The sequence below is a fragment of the Anas acuta genome, chromosome 10 (assembly GCF_963932015.1).
Source record: "Anas acuta chromosome 10, bAnaAcu1.1, whole genome shotgun sequence".
Lineage (NCBI taxonomy): Eukaryota > Metazoa > Chordata > Aves > Anseriformes > Anatidae > Anas > Anas acuta.
The window spans coordinates 14,010,366-14,024,017 of NC_088988.1; the positions used below are offsets into that span (position 1 = coordinate 14,010,366).

At 35.9% G+C, this 13,652-nt stretch overlaps 1 protein-coding gene and 1 long non-coding RNA gene across 6 annotated transcripts in view; both read left to right on the plus strand.

Moving 5' to 3' along the window:
* The window catches only part of LOC137861889 (uncharacterized), a 137,224-nt gene that overhangs the window by 105,310 nt on the left and 18,262 nt on the right, over positions 1-13,652 (plus strand). For all 5 annotated transcript variants that reach the window (XR_011099909.1, XR_011099907.1, XR_011099910.1 and 2 more), the window contains exon 7: positions 12,964-13,125. This is a non-coding gene — a long non-coding RNA (uncharacterized lncRNA). The remainder of the gene's footprint in view (positions 1-12,963; positions 13,126-13,652) is intronic.
* On the plus strand, positions 3,947-6,524 carry LOC137861886 (leukotriene B4 receptor 1-like). Its single transcript, XM_068693486.1, has one exon. It carries the CDS (start codon positions 4,115-4,117, stop codon positions 5,111-5,113), a length of 999 nt encoding a protein of 332 aa, XP_068549587.1. The 5' UTR covers positions 3,947-4,114; the 3' UTR covers positions 5,114-6,524.

A 13,652-nucleotide genomic window follows, 5' to 3' on the forward strand; every position in this document is an offset into this window, starting at 1 on the left:
ACTACCTCCTTAATTAGGGCCTCTACTCTCATGAGCCTAGTATGTCTGGTTGTACAAGGATAATATTTCAGCATTTAATTTGATAGTTTCACAATCGTTGGCAACATATTCAGATTGTTCATGATTGTTCTGTTACAGTAAGAAAGGTACTAATATGTAAGCATGTGTGAATGCACGTACAGTGTGCCTCAATAACCACTCCTCTTATCACGAGCTCTACAGCAGTTTTCCTGAATACAATGCGCAGGAATTCTTTTCTCTGGCCAGTTGTATTAAACCATTGTTATTTGCTACAGAGCTGGGTAGGAGTTATCATTTTGTAATATCGTTATTAAAAGACCAGTTAACAACACAGCACAGAATGTAACAAACTCTCTATTTATAGTGCAAGGTACATATCTTTCATTACATTCTGGAGCTGATCCCAGGGTAGCTCTTCATTAAGGTATTTTGCCTGGTGATGAAGCACTGAGAGTGTTCTCATTTGTACTTGCTGCATCATGGACTGCTATTGCAAGCACTGTTTGCAAGAGCTTAGAAATGTCTAAAAAGTGTCTTTTACTGCATTACGCTTTCCTTTATAGTAATTACAGAGTGGAGACATGCTGCGCACCATGGGATCCCATTTATATAGAAGACCCTCCTGTAATCAGGAAAGCAACATGTAGATCAGCTTTGCACTGGCAAACCATATCAATTTACCCTAGCTTAGAGAATGGAGTAGCCCATAAGTTTCTGATCAAGGCATCGTGTGACTTCCCCACTGTCATTTATAACAGCATTGAACTGCAGTAGTTGTAGGGCAACTGTATCTATCCTGCAAATGCTATCTTCTTTCAGTGGCTGAAGAACTAAAGGGTTTAGACTAGGAACTTCTTTCAGAATCATCAGGCAAACAAGGTTGCTGGCATTGGTTTCCTGCCTCTCAGCAGAAACATGATACTTGCTATGCTTTCACCAGCAATTGCTTTATCGCCAAACATCCGCTGGATCTTTCTGAAGACAACAGTTGGAAAGAATTTTAAAAGCATTTTTGGGACTGTTCTTCATACAAGTTACTCATAATATGGATTTCCCATGCATCAGCTATTCTGTAAATTGTTACAGACATGCTCTTAATGCATGGAATGGTGGCAGTGCTTTGAGCAAAGGATGTTAACCCAAAGATTCAGCATCTCAGAGTGAAATTCTGATTCTCAGTATAATTCTCAGTATAATTCTGATTCTCAGTATAATTCTCAGCAAAAGCTGGAAGTATCAATTATCATTTCAGTGTAGCAGCCCAAACACATTAGCAGTCTAAAAATGCTCAATGGTGGTGCAAACTACAGACTATCCACCAGAGGGAAGCTCATGCATATGAAGAAACATAACGTGGATGAATGAAACACCTCCCTTGTACTTAAACCACAGCAAATTCAGTTCAGAATGTTCCTTAGCAATAGCACAGACTTTCTCAATTTTGGAATGTTTTCAGAAATTATATGCCAATCTAAAGGTAACACACTTAACAGAAAGTTTCTCATGTTCATGACTGCACTATTGCATTACATATGGAAAGCATATATAACATACATGTACACAAAACTTTCATATTTAGACTTTTATCTTTTAAACACAGAAATGCAGCCTAACTTCACTACTGTTAATACAATTGGGCCAGTGTTTATGAGGGCAGAATTGGGCGGAATTCCAGCAGCATGTTTATACATGACAAACTCCACCACACGTGGTCACTAGAATGACTGAGATACTGACTTGTTTAATCACTGTTGTGTTCAGCATGTTGTTGAACATACTGTATTGCTAATGGAAGTACCTGTTAAATTTCCCATAAGGTTTGTGTCCTACTAGGGTAAATTCAACAAATAGCAGTCACTTTTAGAGATCATTAAAGACCTCCTAAAATGAGTCTGAACTTTTTGCAGTGATCCAACAACCACATAGAGCACTTCAAAAACACAGTCCTTAGCTAATGTTATCCCCAATATCTGTATTATTAAATCTAAAAGCCTGTCTTCAGAATGTTACTCAGGCAATCTCAGAATTTCAATACCTGTCTGGGATCTGTTTGGAGAGAAAAATCCCAGACTGTTCCTGCAATGTTGAGATTCATCTGGTTTCTTGTTTAAATGAAAGATACAGCCTGAGGCAGAGACCATCTGGCAAGCAAGCTTCAACTGAAGTGGGGGAAATATGTTTCTGAAAAACATAAGGACAGGTGCTTCAGAAGTACAACCAGATCCACATGTCACTGGATTAGAACTATACTAATTCTGATTCCAATCTATTTTTATAGACAATTGTTTTTTTGCCACCAAAAATAAAGTTTTGAAGAAGAAAATCTTACAGAGGTACTGAGCATCTCTCCTTGATTTTTTTTTTTATTTTTTTTTTTAAGTATCTGCAATGTAGTTCAGTCTGGATGTACCACTGGCAATAAGTAAATAAAAAGCCCTCCCAAAGTTACTTCTGGGCAAATAATGTGTACGAAGGTGATTTCATTAGAAGAAGAGACATTGCCCACCACTTCCTTTTATTAGTGGATTTTCAGAAATTCCCTTTAGAATATACACAATTGATTTGGGTTTTCCCCTACCCAATTGGTACTAAATGCAGTAAAAAATAAAAGGAACTGGAATCATACGATGAAACCCAAATTAAAATATCAATTACACAAAGAGCGTTTTGAAAAAAATATTCTTGACTTCAGTGGAGTTATTCTGGATTTGCAGTTGATCTCATTATACTCTTACGAGATCAAAAACGGCTAAGCCGATTTGGGGTTGGGAATAGGTGTTGCAATCCTTTTCCCATTTTGGAAGATACTTCTTAACGTTATGTACTACATTTGCCAGGTTTGTAAAAAATCTACCTCAACATTTAATGAAATAATCTGTACCACGATTTAAAATTTAATAGATTGTGCTATGCATTATGCATAATCTGTGCTTATTTTACATAAAAATACTCTTCTAGTTTCACTTCTGTGACTCTTAATAATTTTTGTTGGTGCTGCTGTTTTGGTTCCTCCTTTAATTATTTGGAACCAGACTTAAAATGTTCTGACACTAGAGTAAAACAGTGCTTCCATAATCTTTGGCCAGACAAAGATTTATTTATTTATTTATTTTAAGAACTTTTGATTCACACAGGATTTGAATACTGCACTAACTACTGGGTTTCCTAGGAGATAAAGTCATAGCACATTGCTGTCACAGCAGGACAACCTAATCATATATTTTCTGAGACACAGACCATTTCCTCCCAACATTACACCCAGACTATTCTGATGGTGGTTGTTTAGCTAAAGAACTGCATTTTCCCAGAGCATTGGGTGATATTGGTAGTAGGGTGATGATTGAACCAGATAACCATGAAGGTCTTTTCCAACCTGAATGATTCTATGATTAGAATTACAACTCTATCCAACTTCATTGTACTGGTACAATCTCACTACAAAAGATGATTTCCTCTGTGCCAGCATATTTCTAAAGCATGTTCAAGATCAACTGTCTTCTGCTGAATTAACAACAACAACAACCAAAAAAAAGATTATATGAAGGTAGAGAGTATAATAATGTTTCATGCTCTAGAATGCAATGTCATGTCAAACATTTAATGCACACTTTTGGTTTATCTGCCACCCTTCTATCTTTTTGTTTTAAAATACTTAAAATAGAATGTTGACATATTCACACAAACAAAAGTGAAGTAGCAAAAGGACAACTTTTTTCCTCCTCATAGCTGTTGGTTAGACCAGTAGCTTTAACCAAGTAGCAGGCTTCTTAAAAGAGGGAGACTTTTGAAAGATCACCTCCATGCTTTAAAATCTGCTGTGATGCATATGTAATTAAGAGCAAAGTCAGGGACAATACTATTTTTATCTGTGCTCTGCATGCAAAAAGACACTGTTTTCCTAAACAACAGGAAGAACACATGCGGTCAGACGTTTGTGAGCATTAGGATGTGAGGTCACATGCCAGACAAGTCTGCAGAATATCAGTTAGGGAAGTTTCTCTCAAGTTGTTTGCTGACAGTTTCAGAATCAAAACTTTCAGAGTGCAAAGCACCAAGGATATTAGCACCTGAAAAGAACTGAAAAATTTCTGGAATGAGTGAAGCTGAGGAAGTCAGCACCGACTTGACATGGAACGCTGTGAAGTTTGTAGTCTGCATGATACTGAGCTTGTCATTTATTATTGGGACCCCTGGAAATTGCGTTGTCATCTGGACTGTTTGTACAAAAATGAAGCAAGTATCTCCTTCAGTCCTGCTGATCTTGAACCTGGCCATTGCGGATATCCTCGTACTGATCACTTTGCCAATCTGGATTTACTCCTTTGCTGACTCATGGGTTTTTGGAATTGTGTTCTGCAAAATACTGGTCTTCATGATTTACTGCAGCATGTATGCAAGTATATTTCTAATTACAGCACTGAGCTTGGAGAGACTAATGGCTGTGTTTTACCCTTTCACAATGCAAAGGTACAAAAAAAAAGAAAATATTTTTGTAATCATGTTCCTCATTTGGTTCCTGTCCATTGCTTTTGGCGTTACTATTATTCCATTCCAAGAGACAGATGAAATCAACGGTGGACTACAGTGCACATGTCGCAACTACTCTACTACTGGACAGAGAGTGTCATATCTTTTGTTGGAGACTCTTGCAGGTTTTGTAATTCCTTTTTTAATTATATGCACTTGCTATGTGTGTGTTGCAAAAAGAATAAGACAAATGACTTACCGATCAAAGCAGCGATCAGAACGGCTCATTACCAGCATCGTGGTGGCATTCATTTTATGCTGGTTCCCACATCATCTCTTTAACATCTTAGATATTATTTCAGTTCAGATAGAAGACTCTAATGAGACACTGGAAAAGATTATAGACAAAGGAGAGTACGTCTCCGGAGCACTTGTATTTATCAGTAGCTGTATTAACCCTCTACTTTATGCTTTTGCTGCACGAAAATTCCAGAATCACCTGAGATTTACCAAGATATCAAAACTGTTTGAACAGTTGAGTCAGACTGTAACAGAGGAAGACAAGAAAAAGATTTCTCCTGTTACCAAGCAAGAAACTACTGTAGCAGGCACAGAGATTCTCTAACAAAGAGCATAGACTTAGTGAGCAATGGATTTCTGGGGCATTCATTCAGTAGTCCTTTCACCTAGTAGTCAGTTTGGTTTTCCAAGTAGTCCAGCGGATGCTAGAGACAATTCAGGTTGTGTGTGTTACAAAACAATCGGCAGTGACAACCTTGTTTGGCTCCTGACCTTGTATCCATGTCACCAAATCAGTTTCACCGGTGCTGAGAAGCAAGATGGCTAGAAGCTTAAAGTATAGGGAATACAACATTTTTATTTTCCATTACAATTATTTGTGATTTCTAGAAAAGACATTTATGTGGAAAACAAGATTTGGAAATTTAAAACTTAAAAAGTTTGTCTGGAAGAAGATTTGAAATGCTCAAAAAATCCATAAATATAACCCAAAGTTCTAAATGAGCATGCTTAGATTCTTGATATGGGGAAGCATGGATTTTAAGAATATTTACAGCACATAAAAACTTTTGTGTAGATGGAAAACAAAACTATTTTTATTCAGGACTTTATTTAGATTTGAGAATAGCAAGGGTTGTTTACAAAAACTCATTTACTGAAATATCTTATGCTAATGGATCTGAAGTAAAATATGAAGTGTGACGTTCCCTTTCAGAAAAAAAGGTACAAGAATTCTGTGGTTTATGACAAATGGAGACCTCATGCTATATTTGATTTCAAATATATTGCATATGTTACTGGCAACTACTGATATATCAAACATACATACTCACGTATCCTCAAAGTGTCTGATTTAGTTAAGCTCCCAATATGTCTATTAAATTATGGATGAATTGGATCAGATCCCAGGGGAAGGGAAGTAGAGATCCTTGATATTTTTGTAACCTGTGAGAAAGTTACGGGAGCAGTACAAAGTGCCTAGTATCTTAAGAATTTCATCTTGCACATAAAAGCATTATTTTGTCTTCTCTTTTGGAATAGCGTATTTTTCTTTTAATAAACAAAGAAAAAATTAGGGCTTGCAAGGAACTTGTTTTAGTTTTGTGAATGCATGCAAACTCACTGTGAAAAAATTGCATGACACCAAGTATTTGCTTTTGAAGTTTTGCTGTTTTTTTGTTTTGTTTTAATTTCAATCATGCTTGACATTTTTTATACTTACTTTTGCTTATTTTTAAATCAATGATTTGTAATAAGATGAATATAACTACTGATTACTAAGACTTACTGTATTACTATTGTAATATCCTGTACATTGTGTTATGAACAGTTGCTAATAGCTATTGTAACTCATATTTACAAAGAAAATACAAGAGACTAACTAGAACTTCATTTTCAAGAACTGATTTCATAACAATCAAGGATACGTGAGTTGTATTACTTCTGTTTGTAAACAGGAATAAAGACAGGGAAGTAAAAATCCTTACCTGCTATTATTAAAATGTTTCCTGACACTATGCATATGTATTTATTATTCCTGCTTGTTATGAAAAAGTCTTGTCTTCTTCTCAGTAGAAGGAAAGTCCACACCACAGAGGACTTCTCATTAATAGGGCTCCTTCACTGAAGTAAAAGGAAATAAAAACTTTAGCAAGACCTTGTTTACAGAAGAGTAAGAAGGTGAAATCCCTTAGAACTATACCCCACCCACCTGCCACTTTTTCACCCTAATAATGACTCCTTAATTGCTGTTAGCATATTAAATATAGCAAAGTAAGAGTATCTCACAATAAAAACAATAACTTTAGTTAACTACTGTATAAAAAAGCAAAGCTATATTTCCCAGTATGTTCTTGAACAGTCACCCACTATTTCATAATAGCACCGAACAAGTGAAGAGGTAATAAGCACACAAATAACATAACTGAGCTAGAGTCCTAGGCCACAAGAAACCAAGCACTTTGCAACTTAGAGATGGGAAAAGGCCCAGACAAGCTTCAGTACAAGCTACTTGACTGGAACTTTCTCTCAGATTGTCCTACATCTAGTTATCATAAATCTTAGGAAATGGGCAAAACCTTTAGTTATCTGTGTGTGTGCATCATCCGTCTCATGAATGAAGTCATTTATTTTAGTGCCATTTCCTCTTAAATAAGCCTTCCAGGAGCATTCACTGCATATCAAGTGCCTAATGCCAACTATGCCTTACCCAGGACAAACTATAAGGAGATCACATAATCTGTGCAACGCTACCTACTGCAGTGGGCTTATTTTTTAATCAAGAGGTATGGCTTAGAGTGTTTTTTGGTTGTTTGGTTGGTTGTTTTTTTTACTTGTCACTCACACAAGTGAACTTTATTGCTCAAGCTGCATCCTCCACAACATCTGTAAATCTTATAAAGGGAACAAGTAACATCCCCAGATCAGTAAATGCATTCTAGGGAGATGATTAGGTAAGACAGTTCTAAATAGAATGCTGTAACTAGATCCATGAGTTGGTGTAGATATATAAGGTGATGACCTGGCTGACTGCTTCATTCTTTAACAGATACACAACAGGTCTGTCTATGCAGCAATATTTACCACTCCATCTATGCTAACATGCGCTATCACAGAACTACAGGGATTCCAACAGGCCCATTCAGCCAACAAACATTGGATATTCTTGACTCCTAAAACACTGAATTCCAGCCAAACCCTAAGACCTGGCATAGATTTGGTCTGAAACACTACATCTTATGATAGTGATACCTCATGACTCCTGTCAACTACATTACATATCCATGCTGGAAATTGTATTGGAAGGTTGATAGAAAATGCTTTCTTTGATTGCTTAAGAGAGTTCTAAGTAGTGACTTGAAGCAGTCTCCAAATATAGCTGGGGTACTGGTAAAATCTTGCAATACGCAGTTCTGGTTCCATCTGAGAAAAATGAGGTTTCATCTCACTTGAGTTCCTCGTTGTTTTCTTACTTCCCAATTCTGTGTTTTTGAAGTCTGTCACTGTGATTTCAGCGTCCAGTTATTTCTCATGACACAGCAAGGGGGAAGGCTGTGCTAAGAGAGGGCCACTTCAGTCACCTGAGTCAAATCACCTCAAATTACCCTGAGATACAGGGAACATTATGTGGAATCAATGCAACACTGCTCAGAACATTGTGTGCTGGGAGGCACAAAAAGATTCCAGATGCTTTGAGTTTCTCATTTGTTTGTCAAAATTAATAATCTTTTAACATTAATCTCTAACTTGAAAGTTTTACCCAGCCTGAAACATGGTGTAAACATTCCATGGGTATACAGCAGGAATTTATTACTTATACTGCAGTAGGATTGTGCTGCATAAAGGGAATTCATTATGTATTAGCAGAATTGAAGGAGACAGTGAAGCATTTTTAATTCATGCATAGCCAGTATACAATAAGGATAAAAAAAAAAAAAAAAAAAAAAAGGAAAATATCAGTCTAACAGGTCTTACTTTTATTGCCTGCTGACATCAAAAGTTTTTTTCTAAGCATTATGGTAAAATAGTTCTAGAGGCCTGCATTAAAACAGTGGAGCTTTGTGGATATTCAGAGGCAACACAATTTAAGAGGTGACACAAGAAATCAAAGATCCTTGTATTCAGGTAAAAATCAGGCAACTGCATTGTACTAAAGAAACAAAATTGTTTATTTAATGAAATTGGCAGAACACTGACTGGGAAGAAAGAAGTAGAACAAAAGTTAAGAGACATTTGAAAGACAGTTGAGAGTGCAGTTATGGATCTCTATTAGGATTACTATTAACATGACTAAAAGAGAAGGAATTGTATGCAGGTGTGGAATGAAAGGAATTAAGGAACCTGGAAGCTAACAGATGGCATGGAGACTACATAGGTGTGCAAATGTTCTCACATTCAAGAAACTGTCTGATCAATAATAAATACTTTAGAAGATACATAATTAGAGACTATTAACAGTGGTGAAGTTTTCCTCTGGCTTTATACCCTACAACTGTTCTAGGACTCCTTTTCCTGCATGTATGACGAAGGGGGGAAGAATAAGTGAAGGTTTATAATTGACTGGAGTGGGAGAACAAGAGAAATAAGTCAATTTGGATTATAAAGAAGCATATGATCGTAGAATGAAATTGAGAAGTTCAAGAGTGCACAGCAAGAATAGAGAAGTAATTGAAATAAGCATTGTAAGGCAGTTTCAGGTTTTCGTAAATGTTTGTCAGTTCAATTAATCACTAAAATTGTGCATTATCAGAAAATTCATGTTTGAGCTCCACTGTTTGTTAATAGGTTAAAGAAAAATATCCCAATAAAATACAGTTTGAAGTCATAACCCTGTCTTTTGAGAGGATGAGTAGTTTATGCTGCTCCTGTTAGCATGAAGATTTGGGTGTGACCAGTGCTGCAATGATGGCCTCTGAGATCTCAGAAGCTTTACAACACTATTGCTAAGAAAAGTACTAAAAATTCTTGTACCGATAGGTTTAGAGATAATAGACTCCATATCCTGTTTGATTACTTCATGTCTTCTTTCGCCTTAAATCAGTTATTTTAGAAGTCATGCTGGTGGTTCTTAGTAAGAATTCAATATTTTTAACTCTATCGATTTAGGTTAAAATAAATTAAAGATTCAGATTAAAGGAAAGCTATTTTTATGGAATATGCAAAGTTTAAGTGATTTAAGTGATAGAATTAATGGAAAGGATACTGTAAGGTCTTACAGTGTAAATTAAACAGTCACAAGTCTGTAAGAGTTAGTAAGATTATACTCTTCGAGAACTGCCAAATTTACAATATTCTTAATTTAATAGAAGTCAGCTGCCTGAACTGCATCTTGATCGGAAAAGTGACTGGTCACATCCCAGTTTGGGCTGCAGTTATGTAAGTACTAAGAGAGCTTACAACTAAATACATCACTGTTACCATTGGCAATTAACTAGATAATTGTGTTAACTTCATTGAGATATCTAGAAACGTTAATGTAATGTAATTATGGATGTCCATGAAGTAACATGCCTAGATGGTCTTAAACCAGAGGATTAGTATTTTGGACTGTTCTTAGTAGAACTTAAAGTGAAAGTTCTAGATTTTTATTTATTTGAATAGCAGATATATTCACAATGTAACACATTACATGAAAAATTGAAGGGCTAAATATTTCTTTCAGAGAATTATGAATTTGAACTACCATTTCTAGCCAGTCGTATCACTCAGTAGCATTCTACGTATGCCACCAGAAGAGTAGCAATAGGAAAAGAGCTATCAGAAAATCACTTCTAGTCATAGACACCTCATATTATGATAAGGGGATGCAATACAATCTATCTACCAACATCTTGCAGGTTTCATATCCTAACTATACTACCTAACTTAAGCTGTTATTGCAATATTAACATTCACTGTAGAATTCCCTATTGAGTTCAGTGAGTAATATTAGAAAAGCTGTGGACTTCTTTAAAACATCGTAACTAATGAATTAGGTTTATGTCCATTTGATTTTAAAACATAGCCATGAACCTTCAGCAGTGCTGTAGGACTGAGAAGTATTACGTAGTTAAAACTGAAGGAAACATTTGTCACAGTAATCTTCTTACATCCCTTGTTCTCTCCTGCCACCATGTGGCTCTCATTTTGAAAGTTGGGACTAATTTCAATACTCATAAAGTCACTGAAAGAACTAGTTAGGTACTTTGCCCATTGTTTCAGTTATGAACCATATTTTACAACTCAAATCTTTGAGGCAGAAAGGCTCACAGAAAGCACAACAATACATTAAGGATCCAAGTCCCATTCATTTCTTAGTGGTTGAGTTTTTTCTTCTCTTACTCCTTTAGGAACCCAAGCCCACATTTATTTGTTTAAGCATTGAACACGTTAAGTTGCCTGAGAGTTTTTGACAGAATACAATTTCCTCAAAAAATGCTATTTTGAAAAAACGATGTTGAAAACAACTTATTTTCAACAAAACCATTATTAAGCACGTTGAGCTAGATGCTGACACTTGAACTTGAGTAGCTCACATTTCATCCCAAGTGAGTGTATTGACTTTCAGTGTTTTTTATTATTTTGAGATGCTCCCAAGAAGTTTTGTAAGGCCTTGAGTTCATTGTGATAAATGCAGGAATAGTTTTTGCATTCTTGAAGATACCCACAATAAGAAAACCACAACATTTTTACCTTTCAGAAGAAAGGAGAAGCACTAAGAATGAAGTGGAAAACAAAGATTTGGTTCTAAATTCCTTTTTTCTTTGTTGTAATGCTTGGTTTCTGTATGTAATGCTTTTAGAGTCTATGAACAAGGCTCAGCTTAATCCTCTTACATTTGTCACATTGAATAGCATTGCACTAATTGACTAATCCTTCTCTTACAAAGATCAGAATCAGAAGAAACAGGTTTTGCTAAAGAACTTCTAGCATTCTGAGGAATGTCTTTCCTTAAATATTAGATCATCCCAAGACTTGCATTGTACATTACACTAAAGAAATAGCATTGCTACCATTACCATTTTATATTAGGCAACTTAGTTCACCTGTACTGTGAAAGCCAAAGGAAAATATGAAATTGAGATTTTCTATCTCTGCAGATTCACTCAGTGCTCCTGTAGTTCACTGTTACATAAACAGGGTCAGTTCGAGGGCCAAGCTGGAAAGTCAGCTTGCACATAAGGTTCAGGGTGGGGTCTACCAAGTGTAACCAGGGTCAAATACAGTCCAACAATCACACAGCAGGACTGTAGCAATTAGTCAGGGCCAAGGTAAAACCAGGTAGTCAGGCCCCAGGTCAGATCCCTGATCAACAAGTTACATGGCTAACTACAAACAAACCTGGAAACAAGCAACCCAACAACAGAGCTCAAGCTCTACAAATTAATGCCCAAGACTGAGTTTATATGGACTCTTGGGCCTGTGGGCTTGAGCTCTCAGGTTGGGCTAATTAAGGTCATTAAGGGCTGTAAGTGCAAACCCAATTGATTCTCAGCAATAGTTAAAACACCAAAGAACAAACACAGAATAATTCAAATTATTCATTGATTAATATTTGTTTATCCTCAATTGCTATTTTATGCAATGGTTTAAGTTGGGTAAGTGAATTTCCATACTTGTAGGCTAAGTGTAAAAATAGGCTTGCTTTTCACCTTTGCTGCTTTAGCCCAAACCACTACTTCTTCTTTTAACTTCTCCCCTTTTCCACACACTCACCATCATTGTTGGTTGAGGATAAGTACAATGGCGTCTCTGATCCCTGGCTATAGGCTCCAACTGTGGTGTTGAAACATGCCTGAGTTAGCATTTTTTTGTAAAGTGGGCCACAAAAAAAAAGGAGGAGGGGGTGACACACCAATTTGATTTGTTTGAATCAGAAGATAAAAGATTAGCCCCTTAAGTAGCAACTTCCCATATTTTGATTAACATTATAATTTACTCAGTTCTTCAAAGAGATCTGTTAAAGGAATAGTAATTAATAAAGAATTTAATGACAGGAAAACCTAAAGATTTATCTCATTTCTATAGTACCTTAACTGCTTCAAACAGTTAATTATCTCTCTCTAAAATACGTGGTTTAAACACTAACTCAGGATGTGTAATTAATGCTTACGTGATACCAAATAATCCATTACAACCATAATATTTTTTCCTCTAAGGAAGAAGGATTTTAACTTGTATAAAAAGAGGCTCAGGAAACGGAAAAATTCCATCTTTACAGCTGTAAGAATTAGAACTCAGGACAATCCATTCTATCAAAAAGAAAATAGGGGGATGTCATACTAAAAAAGGCGGTGAAAGTAAAGAAATACCTTTCAATTTATAACTGGCCTATGGAAACAGGGCTGCAGGTGGTCATAGGAACAACTGGTGTGGCAGGAGTTTTAAGATGCTGTAATTTTATGACCAGTTTTAAAAGATGATTTCCTGATGACTCTGGACAAAGAGTTCTGTTTTTAATGTAGGATGTTTCTGCAGAAATTTCATCATGCCTCAAAAGCAAGCCAAAAGTAAGAAGAGATGCTGCCTTGATGACCTGAGTGCAGGCAGAAGTCGTCCATACAGCTGACAGAAGCTGTGCTATTTGTGATACTAGTCTGCGCTATTATTACTCCCAGTTTAAAGATATGAAAATAGAAGGTAAGTGGAGGTACCTAAGGTTACAGAAGTAGCAGGGTAAGAGTTAGAAAAGTGTAATAATATATTACTATGTGTTAAGTATAGGTCAAGGAAAAGTATCAACAGCACAGGTAGGCAAAATATTTCAAAACTTTTACTGTTAATAAGACTGCTGTTTTTTTATGGAGTTGGTATGTCAAGAAGGTAGACTGTTTAAGCTAACATGAAATTAAACGTAATAAGGTTCTGCATGCAGCTTCCTGGATCAAGAATAAGGGAAAAATAATAATGGTGAAAGTTACATTAAAGTGATACATTAAAAGTTAAAATTTTCTCAGGGTATGGTTAGGATGAACAAAGAGTTAAGTATATAAAGTATATATTAAGTCCATAAAAAAATGCCCTTACAGACAAAGTTTCCCACATCTAAAACTAATTAATGCAAAAATTTTAACTTTTGATTGCAAAAGTCTCTAATAAAGTTTTAACAATAGCAAGGAATACATAGTCACAAAGCAATCTCAAACAACAACTAAAAAGAACTCTTC